The 14,824-nt window shown below is 41.1% G+C and overlaps 1 protein-coding gene across 1 annotated transcript in view; it reads right to left on the bottom strand.

Moving 5' to 3' along the window:
* Nucleotides 1-1,056: 1,056 nt before the first annotated feature.
* Nucleotides 1,057-14,824, bottom strand: part of ARHGAP42 (Rho GTPase activating protein 42) — a 340,908-nt gene continuing 327,140 nt past the window's right edge. The window contains exons 22-24 of the mRNA XM_052652801.1: nucleotides 13,290-13,352; nucleotides 1,646-1,725; nucleotides 1,057-1,145 (exon numbers count right to left, since the gene is read on the bottom strand). Of these exons, the coding sequence (XP_052508761.1) occupies nucleotides 1,057-1,145; nucleotides 1,646-1,725; nucleotides 13,290-13,352 (232 nt within the window). The remainder of the gene's footprint in view (nucleotides 1,146-1,645; nucleotides 1,726-13,289; nucleotides 13,353-14,824) is intronic.

The raw sequence follows: 14,824 nt of genomic DNA on the forward strand, positions 1-14,824 counted from the left end.
TAAAATCTCAAAGTAATACAGACAGTTTTAAACATCCTCCAAACCAGGGATCAGCAAACCATGACCCATAAGTCAAATCTGGCTTGCCATCTGCTTTTGTATGGCACATCAGCTATAAATTTCTATTTTTAAATGATTTTTTAAAAGTCAAAGAAGCTTAATATCTTATGGCACGACAGATTCAAAATTTCAGACTTCAATGTCCTGAAAGAAAGCTGTATTGGTACACAGTCACACCCATTCACATGTTGTCTGTGACTGCTTTCCACTACAATGGCAGTATGGACAGTGTGATGGAGACAACAGGTCCCGCCAAGCCCCAAATATTCACTCTTAAGCTTTTGCAGAAGTAGTTTGCTGATCCCTGCTCTAAGCCCATAGATGGCATCTGGAATGCTGGACAGAGTGTTTACAGTGGAATCAGTGTATGACTTAACTTGGTTTCATTTACAGACACCATATACATTATTGCTTTTGAATATTATCATCTACTTGGTAAACAAATAAAAATAAACTTATGTTTAAAAAAACCCTTATTTCCTTGAAATGTTTAGGACCAGCAAAACAATCATATATAAAACCAGAATATTTTTAAGAAAAAATAATAAATGAACAGTTTAAATTACAATTTTTTAGCAATGATTTCAAGGTTTCTCAGAGAATACCAGACAGTAAAGGGCAGGTCTTAAAAGTCTTATAGCAAATTTCTGGTTTCCAAATTTCTGGGATATAGTACTTAACACAGTATTTGAGATTTTTTATACATGTTATGAGAGACATTGTGGAGAGTTACTTAAAAAACAAAAAAAAGCAAGGGATGGGGATAAGCTATTTCAAAATAAGAAATCAGCCCAAGATAAAAAAGAATGGCAAACAATTTAAACATTTTTTCCCTTTCTGTTAATAGAGCTACATAGTCTGCTTTGGAAACTGGCTAGAAATGGATTATTTTTCATTTGAATGGGCTGATCCTCATATCTGTGTCAGATAAAAATCATAGCACTTATTACTTGTTACCATGGATACCATGAAGATACTGCCGTCCACTAAATAGCATTAGAGGAAGACAACATAATTTTCTGGGACGAGTCCTGTTTTGCCTTCATAAGTTGCCTTCAACCATCCTGGTTCCACTGATGGGTACACTGACAAAGATAAAAATACATTAATAAATATCACTCAGTCAATATTAGCTTCAAATAATTACACACACAAATGGGTAAAAATCCACATCAGATTTTATGCATATACTTAAGCTGTCAAAACAATGTCACAGGACCTGTAAAGCTGTAAATGCCTTTTGCATTCATATAACCAATCACTCCGGTCGGGAAGATCCCCTGGAAAAGGGAATGCCTACCCACTCCAGTATTTTTGCCTGGAGAATCCCATGGATGGAGAAGCCTGGTGGGTTACACAGTCCAAGGGGTTGAAAAGAGTCGGACACGCTGAACAACTAACACTTTCACTCTCTATCTCTCTCTGACACAGGAGAGGAAATCTGTTCCAGAGGAATTTGATGTGTTTACTTGCACAGCTACAAAAGGCAGGGCCTGGGCTGGATCCCGAGTCTCCTATTCTGCTTTAGACTGCTCCTTCGTCCTTTCATGATTGTAACCTTAGCGCGGGGAATGGGTGGACTTACCGTTGGAGAATAGCGCCCCCTGTGGGAAGGAAAGCTCATGGCTGTGCTCTGCTTTACAGGAGTACATGGCTTTGGCTTGGCTGAAAGACCAAGAGGCAATCTGTGAAAACCACAACACTCAAGGATGTTTGCACTGGACACTACTCTTAAAAAATGATTCTAGTTTTCAGTTATAATTGAAGCATAATACACACAGTGTGCACACAGAAACGTGCATAAGTGCATTTCATAAAGTGCACACACCCGTGTAACCAGAGCACACCGATAGCACAAACAAAGCCTTTCTCATGTTTCCAGGCAATGCTCCCAAGAGTAACCACCTGGCTTAGAACAAATGAAACAATCTAGTTTTAAAGAATGCCAGGATTTGTTAGTATTCTGCTAAAGAGGCTATTTTTCAGCTCCACAGGAGTTCACAGGTACGTTAAAGCACCATGTATTTACTTGCTACTTTAATTTCAGAGTATCAGATGTGAGCTCCACATATTAAAAGGCCTACAGGGTATGGAAAAGTAAGTGGGCGTGCTATAAGAAAAACAATAGGATAAGCTGATGATAAAGGGGAACCAACAACAGCCTCACTGTCAGGTAGACATGGAGACATGTCTTTGTAAACCACAGTATACGCAGCTCTTTAAAAGGGAAGCCAGTACTCATCTCCGACATCTGTTCCCATACGGGAGTTCAGTCTTCGTGTAGGCAGATACTCTGGCTTTTTTTTTAACAGGAGCCAGAATTCCAAGTTTTGTATGAGACCTCCTTAAAACGATCTGAGCTAACACTAAAAAGCCATCCTCTGAGGCTGCTAACCAAGTCATATAGTCAGTGAAGTCGCCTTTACTCTGCAACAGCCGACGACCTGACTACACTCCTTCTCACCATCTCTCCTTCAACCAGAGTCCGAGCCAAGATCACCTCTACCACAGCTCACTGAACGGCCCCCTAACTTCTTAAATCCTCCGTGTTTTTTCCTCTCCTGTCCCCTTGCCATCCCTTCTACACAGAGCAACCAGAGGGCGGTTTGAAAGGTTTTGATGATCACGTGATCTCCCTGAAAACAACCTGTCAACTGGTTCCCAACTCTGGCCTCCACGCTGTGCCCAACCAGGTGCCTGCCGGGCTCTCCTGCTTCTCCTGAACCTGCCTCTATGCACCTGCTGCACTTGAGTCACACTGGCCTGCCTTTTCCTCTTCTAACACGCCAAACCCATTCCCTCCTCAGGGCCAGCTGAGATTCTTCCTCATCTTCACTCAGCTCTGGCCTTCTAGTTTACCTTAAATCTCCTGAGTTTCACTGAAGGCCAGGTCTTCTCTGCAACACACTCTAAACAGCTCCCAGGTAACTTTCACATTCCCCTGTTTTAAGTCTGAATGGTACTCTGTTGTCGTTGTTGAATGTAACCTCTATGAACAATGCCTGATGCTAACTAGTAACTCAGTAAATATTTGCTGAATGAATGAGTTAAAAAAAAAAAAGCGGGGGGAAGATGTTGTGGTCTCCAACCTCTTCGGCAGCAGGGCCGGGCTTCATGGAAGACAATTTTTCCACGGACTGGGGGTGGGGGGTGAGGAACGGTTTCAGGATGATTCAAGCACATTACATTTACTAAGCCACCACCGATCTGTTAGCAGATGGAGCTCAGGCGATAGTGAGAGCAATGGAGAGCAGACGTAGACACAGACGGGGCTTCTCTCAGTTGCCCACCGCTCACCTCCTGCTGTGCAGCCCTTCCTGACGGGTTGCCGCCCGGTACCAGTCTGTGTCCTGCAGGCTGGGGTCCCCTGCTCTGGCCTCTTTTTTTTACATGATGAGTCCTTTTAAAGATTCAAGGTACCCTGTCTTTCCTGCCTGAGGTCCCAATACTTGATCTGCAAAGAGGCATCAGCAGTATTTGCATTTGTATGCTCTCAAAGCAACAGTGTAACATGATGATTACATTTCTCTGTTGGAACAAAACTCTGCATCTTATCTCCATACTTCCAGAATGAGGCTCGGTCACCTGAACCAGGGTTTCCAAGTGGCTACTGAAGATCAGAAAGGTTAGAGAGGAGAACTATGGCCCTGCCCCCAGAGTCTTTTTCACATGAGGTGGGTCTCAGGCTGCACTTTCAAGAACTTGGCTAGGAGAGTTTGCAGCAAGCAGGTTTAAGAAGGACCACCAGCCCACACAACCCCACTTCCCAGTTAAACGTGGTTTAAAAGAAGAGCTGATGAAGTGGATGCAGCCCGAGAAGGACAGAGTTTCACACTAAAGAGGAGCCATGAGTATGTGTGCTGCACGTGGGTGTGTTGCCTGACAAGGGCTGGGGGCAAGGAAAGGGAGCTGCCAAGTTACAAAGACTTCTGATAATGAGACTCTGGGGACCTGACGTAGAAAAAACGTTAGTTTTTCACAGAAATCTTCCAGTCAAGTATACTCATTTGATCTGATATAATCTAGTGTATCTTGATATGATATTCATAAAAAGAAAAATACTCTTCACTATCATTTATATATGGAATCTTAGAAAAAAAACAACAAATGAATATAACAAAACAGAAACAGACTCACAGACACAGAGAACAAACAGCTGTTACCAGTGGGAAGAGGAAATGGGAGAGGGGTCAAACAGGGGTGGGGACTAACGGATAAAAATTACTTTGTATAAAATAAATAAGTAACAAGGATACACTGTACAGCACAGAGGCAAATAGCCATTATTTCATAATCACTTTAAATGGAGTATAATGTACAAAACTATCATATCACTATGCTATAAACCTGAAAGTTATATAATATTCAGTTTTTAAAAATGCATTTTCCAGGGACCACTCTCAGACTTATTACACTAGAATCTCAGGTATGCGAGTGGGGGTTGGGAACTGTTATTTAACAAATATAACCTTAGGTGATGGTTCTTTTTTCTGAGCTTCACTGAGATATGATATACGAATAAAAACTGGATATATTAAAAAATAATTTTATCTGATACAATTGAAGGTTGCAGAACCATTTCTCTTAAAATATGTAAAGACTTTTTGTCAGATTTTCTAGCAGCAATGATTTCCACCAATAAATACTGTCTTATTACCTTGAGTCATTAAAATAAATTAAGAGATACATAAGGAAACAAATTCCAGAGTTACAGAAATGTTTAAGATATAGTAAATCTTGCAATGATATATCTCATACTTCAAATGCAACCTAATTAATTTATAATAATATTTTAGATATGAGTATTGTATGAGATTGGATGGTGAGGGAACACATGCAGAACAATATCACTAAATGAACGGATATGTTAAATGTGTCAAAATACACAGCACAAAGTAATGTCTGTTGCAACTTTCCAATTATCTGTGCATGTGACTTAAACAACCATAATTTTCTTCCATTGAGGTGTGTAACTACAGGTTACAGCTCAGTTCAGAGCTCTGATGATTTAATGTAGAATTCTGTGACAGTGGAGTTTTCTTCCCAGGTGCTAATGCTTTTTCTTTTACTGTCTTGGTGTATTGAAGAAGACGTGAAAATAACACTGTCACCTATTGAGTCTCTGTTCACAAGATTCTAATATCTTTTGAAAAGGATTTTGAGGATCCTGCTTCCTGTCGCATTGGAGAGTAAGGTGATGATGCTCGCTATCCTGAAAGCTCATTTCTTCCCTTATAGTTTTGAAGATGATCTGTCCACAAGCCCCATTCCTAATACTAAATGTTGTCTAATGCCAATGAGTGAACTCACACAGGTTTGACAAGGTCAGTGTGTGAAATTCACAATACTCATCTTAATCATAAGCAAAATAAAAAATTCACCACATCAAAACTGATGCAATGTTTTCTGAAGGGCCACTTAACAACGATACACGCGCACACACACACATATGCCATCTCTCACATATATTTTTTGTATGCTAAGAATTTCACTTCTGAAGAGAGCAGGAATGCACTTGTAAGGGAGTAGAAGATATAGTCAAAAGGGTAGCAAAGAAGTAACATACACAACAGCAAAGCTAAAAACAAACAGATCGCAACAATCTAAGTGTTCATCAGTAGAGAATTTAATAAATAAATTATGCCAAATTCAATAAATTAGTAGGTAGTTATTATGAATAAAGCTACAGAAGAACACATACATGAGCAGTATTAGGATGTAAGGCAAATATTTTACAGAAAAATTAGTCACTGGCAAGACCTTTAAACTGACCAAGATAATTTGCAATAAATACTCATAAATAATGCAATAAACACACATTTACTTCTTGGTCATTGGTTGGAGATTTTTTAAAATTAGTTACACACCCTTTTCTTAGGTTTTTGTCAACAAAAATGAGCTGTTTCTGGCTTGGATGTCTTAGTGCTGGATGCCTTAAAGCTAATCTCTCATGGGAACTTATAGAGTTAAAGCTGCTAGGTCAAAGAAAGAATATTGCAACGCTAATAAAAATGAACTGAACACATGAATAACAAAGTCTTTTAAGGTTAAAATGTTTATTTTATCTATTTACCCAGGAACTCTGTTGAGTGTCTACTTCGTTGGGCACCAATGTAAGAGGAACACCATGAGCACCACCTTCGTGGGTCCTTTTCTGTGTTCATTACAGAGGAGTGGGTCTCTAAGTGCTCTCAAGGGAATCTGGAAGGAGGGGCAGGCAGGACCTGAGAGGCACTGCTCTGACAGCTAATGGAACATGTATGAGGGTCCATTTATTTTCCACTATGCCAGATATTAGGGCTTCCCTGTGGCTCAGACGGTAAAGAATCTGCCTGCCATGCAGGAGACCCAGGTTAGATCCCAGGGTCGGGAAGATCCCCTGGAGAAGGGAATGGCAACCCCCTCCAGTGTTCTTGCCTAAAGAATTCCATGAACAGAGGAGCCTGGAAGGCTACAACCATGGGGTCATGAGTCAGACATGACTGAGTGATTGACACTTTCATGGCAGATACTTAGGAGATCTGCAAAAAAGTAAAATAATGTGAGTTCTCAAGTTCCAGGCAATGAGCATCATTAAGGGACAGAGCTGACTACAGCATGGGGCGGGGGGGGGGGGGGGGGGGGGCGGTGCACGGGAACAACAGAGGAACATACTTCTGTGTGGCTTAACTCAGGGGAGGAGGAGAAACAACTCCTGTTGTCTTAGAAATATGATTTGGAAAAGGGAAGAAATGGGAAGGTGAGACCCTATGAGGACCTTGGGGGCAGGCACATAAACTTTCTAACTAGGTTTTACAGAAAACAGTGATCCCCATATACTGGGGGTCTTGTGATCATCCAGATGATTTCGGTCATACAATGAGTTTGGACTTTGAAAGGAAATCTACATATTTCCCTGTCTAACCTCTATAATGAAGAAATGAAGGTCAAGAAACATTAACATTATGGAAGAGTCAGGCTAAAACCTACATCTCCTGATTGCTGACCTAGTGAATATCTGGTGAATCCACTTGAATGTCATCTGTAAAATCCCAAGATAATGTCACTGAGAAAATCACTTCTACTATTAATAACAGTTGACTGTTAATGAGAGTGAATAATCACATCTACACAGGGCTATTGTTATGTTTTAGTTATATGAACTTATTTTTATTTTAAATAAATTCATAAACATTTAAAAATTTTCTCAGCTTAAATTTCTAATACCACAAGTTTTAATAGATATAATTCACACAAACAAAAGCTCCTTGGAGATTTTCAGTAAGTTTTTTAATTGTGTGTTGTTTTGAGACCAAAAGCTTTTGAGAACCACTGTCAACTGATAAGATTAAATGGCTGTGCATCAAAATGCAGTTATTCTTAGGGGATGAAATGAGTGGTGGTTTTCATTCACTTTTTTAGCATTTTAGTATTTTTCATATTCTCTTAAAAACAGAAAAATCAAGCTATTCTTCCTAGCCATGGCTTCCTTTGTCTTCCTTATGAGTGTTCTATCCCGGGTGTCTTACATGCGTCACTGTGCTCTGAACCAGTGACCTACAGCCTTTTATTTATTTATTTTAAATTGTGTATTTATTTATCCAGCTGTGCTAGGACTTAGCTGTGGCAAGTGGGATCTTCAATTTTAGTTGTAGCATTAAATTGCCTAGCCAGGAATTAAACTGGGCCCCCTACGTTGGGAGCACAGTCAAAGCCACTGGACCACCAGGGAAGTTTCTTTACAGCCTTTTAAATGGACAAATTCACCAGCCGGGAAGACTGTGCTGAGGTTTGTTTTGTAACTATAAAAAATTTTTGTTTTTAGATTATTGTAACAGAAAATTTGATTACTTATAATGAGTCAAGCATTCAATTCTTAATTAATCCTCTTAATTCTCAAGCGTGTAATTCTCAATTAAACCTTCAGAAGATACTAGTATACCTTGCCTAAATTATACTACTTTAAAGTGTATTTCTCCACTGCCCAACTGTAACTGATTGAGACAGAGGTGAAAGCTTTAAGGGTCCTGTTTTCCGTAGACTTTTGTAATGCTGAGACAGAGCCTAGTTCCATTTGCCTCTTGAAAGCATTTTATAGGTTAAGAGAAACATTTAGTACTATGGCATTTTTCTCTATTCCAATGGCTCTCAAAGGTTTTGATATACATAAGGATCACTTGGGGAAGTTGTCAAAAATACATATTCTCTAGGCCTCAGTCTCAGACACTACAGTGTATAGAGTCTGAGCAAATTCAAGAATCTTCATTTTAACAAGTCTGGCACATCAAGTTCCTTTGACAGAGAGAGCGGCCCCTCCCACTCCACTGAACCCAATTTCTGAAATGTTCCCAGTGAGGTCTTAGAGGTAAAAACCAACGCCCTCCTCTAATGATCTCCTTGACCTTTTGTTAGCACCCATCACTGGGTAACCCCACCTTCATCTGTGCAGTGTGGCTGCTGTGCAGAAGTCTCTCAAACGGCATCAAGCTTTATGCTCTCTCCGGGCTCCAGCTGCAGGTCTGTCACTGCCTCTCAGCGCTCCTCAGCATTCTCAGACAACGGGGCTAAAACTTTCCTTGCCTTTCTGTGTACTCACACAAGCTGAACTCAGAAGCTAGATCACCATTCTTTCTTGCAGTCAGTCTTAAAAACCTAGAATCTTCTTTACCTGTCTCTCATTCCCAGTAGCAAAGCAATTGCTCAACTCTAGTTCTAGCCATAACATTCTCCTTACAGTTTATCAGGCTTTTGTTAATGTCCTAATTAAGGTCTTTTAAGTATCACCTGTTCCATCCTAAATGGTTTTCTTCCCATCAACAACCTCCTAGAGAAGCCACCTCAATTATCTGATCAAGTGCGTCATTGATTAGATCAGCTCTTTGCTCAATGACTCCCAGAGCCTGCAGTCAATCCAGAGGTGTTACTTTTCTGTTGCTCAAGACCATCCACTAAAATCTCCCAACTGTGGTATTTCCCATAATGGCTGGTCTCCCTATGACCCACTACTGGTTCATCCTTCTTTGAGGTCCAATTCAAGAGTACCCTAAGTTTCCCAGAAGGAAATCAAAATAGGTATTGTGGGAGGTCAGTAAGGGAAATATCCTCACTTTCTGTTGTTCAGTTGTATTTAATGGTACAAAAGGGTTTCAAGTGACTGATAAATGTCCAAATACCCAATACATATTAATTAGAGGCTTGAATACCTTAAGTAGTTTCAACGATAATAGTTATAACAATATTAGCTATTATTGCAGAGGCAGTATATGGAGAGCTGACTGTGTACTTCAAATACATTGCTTCCTACACTGATAATCTGTCAAAAAGGGAATCATGACCTTCACTTTATAGATTAAAAAAGTGGATTTCCCAGAGTTCGGACCAAGGTGACAGAGTAAGAGAATGTGGAACTCATCTTCTTCCATGAACACTTCAAAATTATATCTAAAATTATATGTGGAACAATTCTCACTGAAAACTAACCAGAAACTGGCAGAACTCCTGTACAACCCAGGCTGAAACATACACACGTAATGAAGGGAAGAAAAGCATCTGAGTCAGGACTCGTGCCCCTGGGTGGGGACTTGTCCGAGACTTGTCCAGGAAGTGAGCACCTGAGCCACAGCCTGGGGGCCCCACTCCTGAGGTCTTGAGTGGGAGAGAAAACCCTGGCTGGCTGGAGGGCTGGGGGAAGCCTGACTCCTCTTGAGAGGGCAGGAAGGAGAGAGGTCAACCCTCGCAGTTGCAGGGTTTCCTGCGATCTCTTTGCTCAAGCCAAGCAAACACTCCATCACCACTGACTCCCCATTCCAGCGCAGCTCTGACTTCTCCCATGACTAGGGAAGAGACTCAACTGTGGGGTGCACAGGTGAGCCAGTGCCCGGCAGAGCCTGGGGGTGCAGAGCGCCTATGCCAGCAGTGGATCAGAAGCTACCCAGACCTCTGACGGTGGCCGTTCCACCACGGCTCCTTCCCACCCCAGCCAATGCACACAGGGTCCACGTGGGCCCTGCTGACCCTATGAAGTCAGGCCGGTGAGCTGGCTGTGAGGAACAAACGGGGGTTGCGCCAGAGGCTGTGGCCGAGCAGAGCCATGGGCATCTGCACAAACAGCGCATCGGGCCTCGGTCTGCAGCTGACATGGGCTGGGAGTCAGCCCGGGCCCCACCTGCGTTAGCCTTTCAGAGGCAATGATCCCAGTGCAGAGAGAGAGAAAAGCACACACGTAAAGGGTGTTCCTTGGCAGGAATGATGCTAAAGCTGAAACTCCAGTACTTTGGCTACCTCATGCGAAGACTTGACTCATTGGAAAAGATTCTGATGCTGGGAGGGACTGGCGGCAGGAGGAAAAGGGGGTGACAGAGGATGAGATGGCTGTATGGCATCACCGACTCGATGGACGCTGAGTTTGAGTGAATTCCGGGAGTTGGTGAGGAACAGGAAGGCCTGGCGTGCTGCGATTCATGGGGTCACAAAGAGTTGGACATGACTGAGTTACTGAACTGAACTGAAAGGGTACAGGGCTTCCCTGGTGGCTCAGATGGTAAAGAGTCTGCTTGCAACGTGGGAGACCTGGGTTCGATCCCTGGATCAGGAAGATCCCCTGGAGAAGGACATGGCAACCCACTCCAGTATTCTTGCCTGGGAAATCCCATGGACGGAGGAGACTGGTGGGCTACAGTCCCCGGGGTTGCAAACAGTTGGGCACGACTGAGCAACTTCACTTTAAAGGGGACAGAGCCAGGTCAGGCCATCAGGGCTTCTGCTCCACGAAAGTGAGATCAGCCTCAGTCCCTGGCAGGGCAGTGCCGGTCACTGAGCAGAGGAGAAACTTCACTCACACTCTGCAGAGGCTCTGGTTCCTCCGGCACAAGCTACACCCCTGAGCAAGCTGAGAGCAGCCAGCACATCCTGAGAAAAGAGGTGAATCGGGTCCATGTCAAACCCACCTCTTCCAACAAAGGCACTGGACACACACAGTCTGTACAGGGATGTGCCACTTAAGCTTCCCCTTTGAAGGCCTAAAGAGGTAACTATTTTACCTAAATGCATAAAGGCAGACAAAGTTAAGTAAAATAAAAGGACAGGTGAAAAGTTATGACACTGTCCACAAGTACTGCGGATTAAGTCTTAATCTTCAGTGTATCAGTGAGTGAGCTCTAAATTTATGCTGACAGCTTATTAGAAGTGGATTTAGAGTATTTGGAATGTAAAAGTATGTTTTAAATGCACAGGATGAGTGTTGAACATGTGAGTAAACTTATTGTATATCAGCTTCATTAATTTATTGTCATACTAATTTATTTCATTAATTCCTTGCTGTCTTCAAGCTCTTAAAGGATTATCTCTTTGATTCCAGTACCTAATAGACTGTTTAGAGTTTCCTAATATAAGGGCTCCATCTAGTGGAGCAATTCAATCATTTTTGCAAGACAGAAAGTAGCAAGGTTAAATCCCTTATATTAAGGCCTGACAGTGGTGATAATTTCAGGGAAATGTTTGTTCTCCTGCACAGGGCCTAGTTTTCACCCTACCTTGATAAAAAGGCAGAGATAGAGGTAAGGTACATGCAGGTATGCTTGGATTTGCTATATAAATTAAAGGCATTAACCATCAGTAATACACCGAAGTGGCTCTCCTCTAAAAACACTAATTTACGAGTGCGCTTGCTAAGCTTTTGAAAACAGAGTTTGAAGTTTATTGTTGTCTCTAGTAAGTAGGATAAGCCTTATATTGTGTAGGTGGTTAAGAACTGCTGAAAAGGTCCACATACTTTTAATTTTCAATAAAAATGCTATGGCTGAATAACTTCTGAAAGAACTATATTGTAATACTTTAATCATATTTGACTCCTTTCCTTCACAGCCTCAATTAACTGGTTGTGGCAAGCTCAAAATTTCCTGAGTACATAAAAAAAAAAAACAAACCACAAACTAGGTTAGTCCTTCAAATGTTCCCATTTATACTCCCTTTCAAAAAGCATTTATTGAATACTTGCAACATGCACTAGTTGCTGATGGTAAAAAAAAAAAGAAAAAAATCCATTAGTTTAGACATATTCAAAATTAAAACCAAAGTCTAACGAAGATGAGAGAATCAATTTGTACTAAGAGGAGAGGAAGCAGGAACCTTAGAAGCAAGCAAATGAATAGCAGCAAGACATAATAATTCATATCCTGTTAACAATGGAGCAGAAGGTAAAATCTGGAAACCCTGAATGAAGCAGAGTACTCAAACCCCCACGCCGCCTGGGGTAATCAGCTCCCCAGCACCACAGGCCACTAAGAATGAGCACAGTCTGGACCTAGAGACTGTCACACTGAGTGAAGTCAGCCAGCCGGAGAAGGGAAAGTATGGTATGGCATCCCTTATATGCGGACTCGAAAAAGAAATTACACAAATGAACTTACTTACAAAATAGACTTAGAGAATGAAACCTACGGTTGCTGGGGCGGGGGGGAGGAGGAGGAGGAAGGGACAGTGAGGGAGTTTGGGATGGACATGGATACACTGGTATATTTAAAATGAACAATCGACAGGACCTACTGTACAGCACAGGGAACTCTGCTCAGTGCTTTGTGGGAGCCTGGATGGGAGAGGGGTTTGGGGGAGAATGGACACGTGTCTATATGGCTGAGTCCCTTCGCTGTTCACCTGAAACTATCACAGCATTGTTTGTTAATTGGCTATACCCCAATATCATACAAAATTAAGTTAAAAAATAAAGTATAACTAAAATGAGTTGCAAGAAAAATTAAAACAAAAACATGCAAAATGCATGTCCCAAATTTTTATTATTAAATTTAAATCTAAAAAGTAAAAAAAAAATAAATAAATAAAAGTTAAAAAAAAAGAAAAAGTATGCAGTTTTGGTGCACATTCATGAAGCTTCTTACAGAAAAAAAAAATGCGTTGACTTTTACAAGACCAAATATACATTTGAAAAATTTCAACAAACTGTCATCAAAAGTCTTTGGTGTACAAAGAGTTATTGCAACTTGTCTTTTAGAAAACCTGTTTGTTTAGAACTCTTCCTTTGTGAAGGTTTTAACAAAGAAGGCACGGCAGTAACACTCTGGGATGCTAAATGCTATATATATGATCACCATTTATTCCCTTGTCAAGATACAGGAGATGTGAATTTGCCCATTTGCGAAAGTGAGGTGCAGAGCAGTCAGAGATGACCTGCCACGTCAACACAAAACCATGTCACCACTATCTTATGTTTTTTTACTGGGAAGTTGAGAACTTACCGCCCAGAAGAAACTGGCTTAACTGAACCAGCGTTTTCAAACAGTTGCGCCTTTGCTGCCACACTGAAAAATAATTTCAAAATGCAAGCTTCATGAAAATCCATTAGAGAACCACACAGCTCAAAGTGAAATTCAGAGTTAGCAGTTAACGAAACAAAAAAATGAGTTAAAAATTGTCCCCAAAATATGAACTGAATTTTAACTGTTTTAAGTTTTAATATAGAAGTAAGTTTTAGATCTAGTTTCTAGTTCACTGAGTACCAGATGGGAATAAACCTGTATCTTCTTCCTCTGGGGATTGCACTGTCTGCATCTTTTGCACCCCAGAAAACTGGGGAAGCAGAAGAAAAAGAACCTTTTATCTCCCCACTCCACCTCTGGAAGTCCTGCTATTGACTCCATGGAGCCACAAGAGAAGAGTCACATCAACAAGACGAAACAAGAGCTGCTTTGTATTCTCATAGTTAAGACAATACAAACTCAATAACTGTTTCATGTATTTTTAAAATATTTGACATACTTCCTATAAAGTGAAAAGAGAGAACTCTGAAAATATGATCAATAAGTCAATTTATGGATTCAAATCTTGTTTCAAAGCATGACAAGGGAAAGGCAACTATATGAAAAGTGAGACTATAGGGTAGAATGGAAGGACTTAAAACTAATGTAACCTAGCTAATTAGATAAGTTCCTATATTTACTAGACGAGAATATGAATTTCTTTGAATGATGTTTTAATGAACTAAATATTTAAAACCTACCTTATTCCTTGAATTGACAAGCCTTTCTCCCAGAACTGAGTCATTTGACAATCTGCAGGATCATTTTACATCTAACGCAGAACAAACACTCTCTACAATTTAAGTTCTATTTTATCAGTAAATCACAAAACTGAACCTCTTCTCTTTCCCTCACAAAGAATTTAGTTTATATTTTCTCATCTCCCTTTGGGCTTCCCTGGTGGCTCAGACAGTAAAGCGTCTGCCTGTAACGTGGGAGAGACCCAGGTTTGATCCCTGGGTCGAGAAGATCCCCTGGAGAAGGAAATGGCAACCTATTCCAGTATTCTTGCCTGGAGAATTCCGTGGATAGAGGAGCCTGGTAGGCTACAGTCCACGGGGTCGCAAAGAGTCAGACATGACTGAGCGACTTCACTTCACTTCACTTCATCTCCCTTTATACATTTGGCTTAAAATTCATTTCCCTTAAGGGCTAGAACTATGCACCTGGAAATAGACAAACTTACACAAAATCTGGCTAGTATTGTGGGAGCTGGATTTCTGATCACGAGAGAGAACATACGTGAAACTCACTCTGAAACCAAAGGGTCTTGTTAATGGGATGAATGAATGAATGTAAGATGTTGTTCTTATGGAAACAGGCTTAGTGAAATGTCTTACTGGACTTTCAGTGAATAATTAAAAGGTCAGCAACACTGCCACAGTACAACCAGGGCATGGCATTAAGAGCAACAGCACAGACTCAGTTGGAGAACCCCAGGTTAGAATGCTGGCTCTGCCACTTACTAGCTGAGT

This window comes from Budorcas taxicolor, chromosome 15 (genome assembly GCF_023091745.1).
Source record: "Budorcas taxicolor isolate Tak-1 chromosome 15, Takin1.1, whole genome shotgun sequence".
NCBI classification, from domain to species: domain Eukaryota; kingdom Metazoa; phylum Chordata; class Mammalia; order Artiodactyla; family Bovidae; genus Budorcas; species Budorcas taxicolor.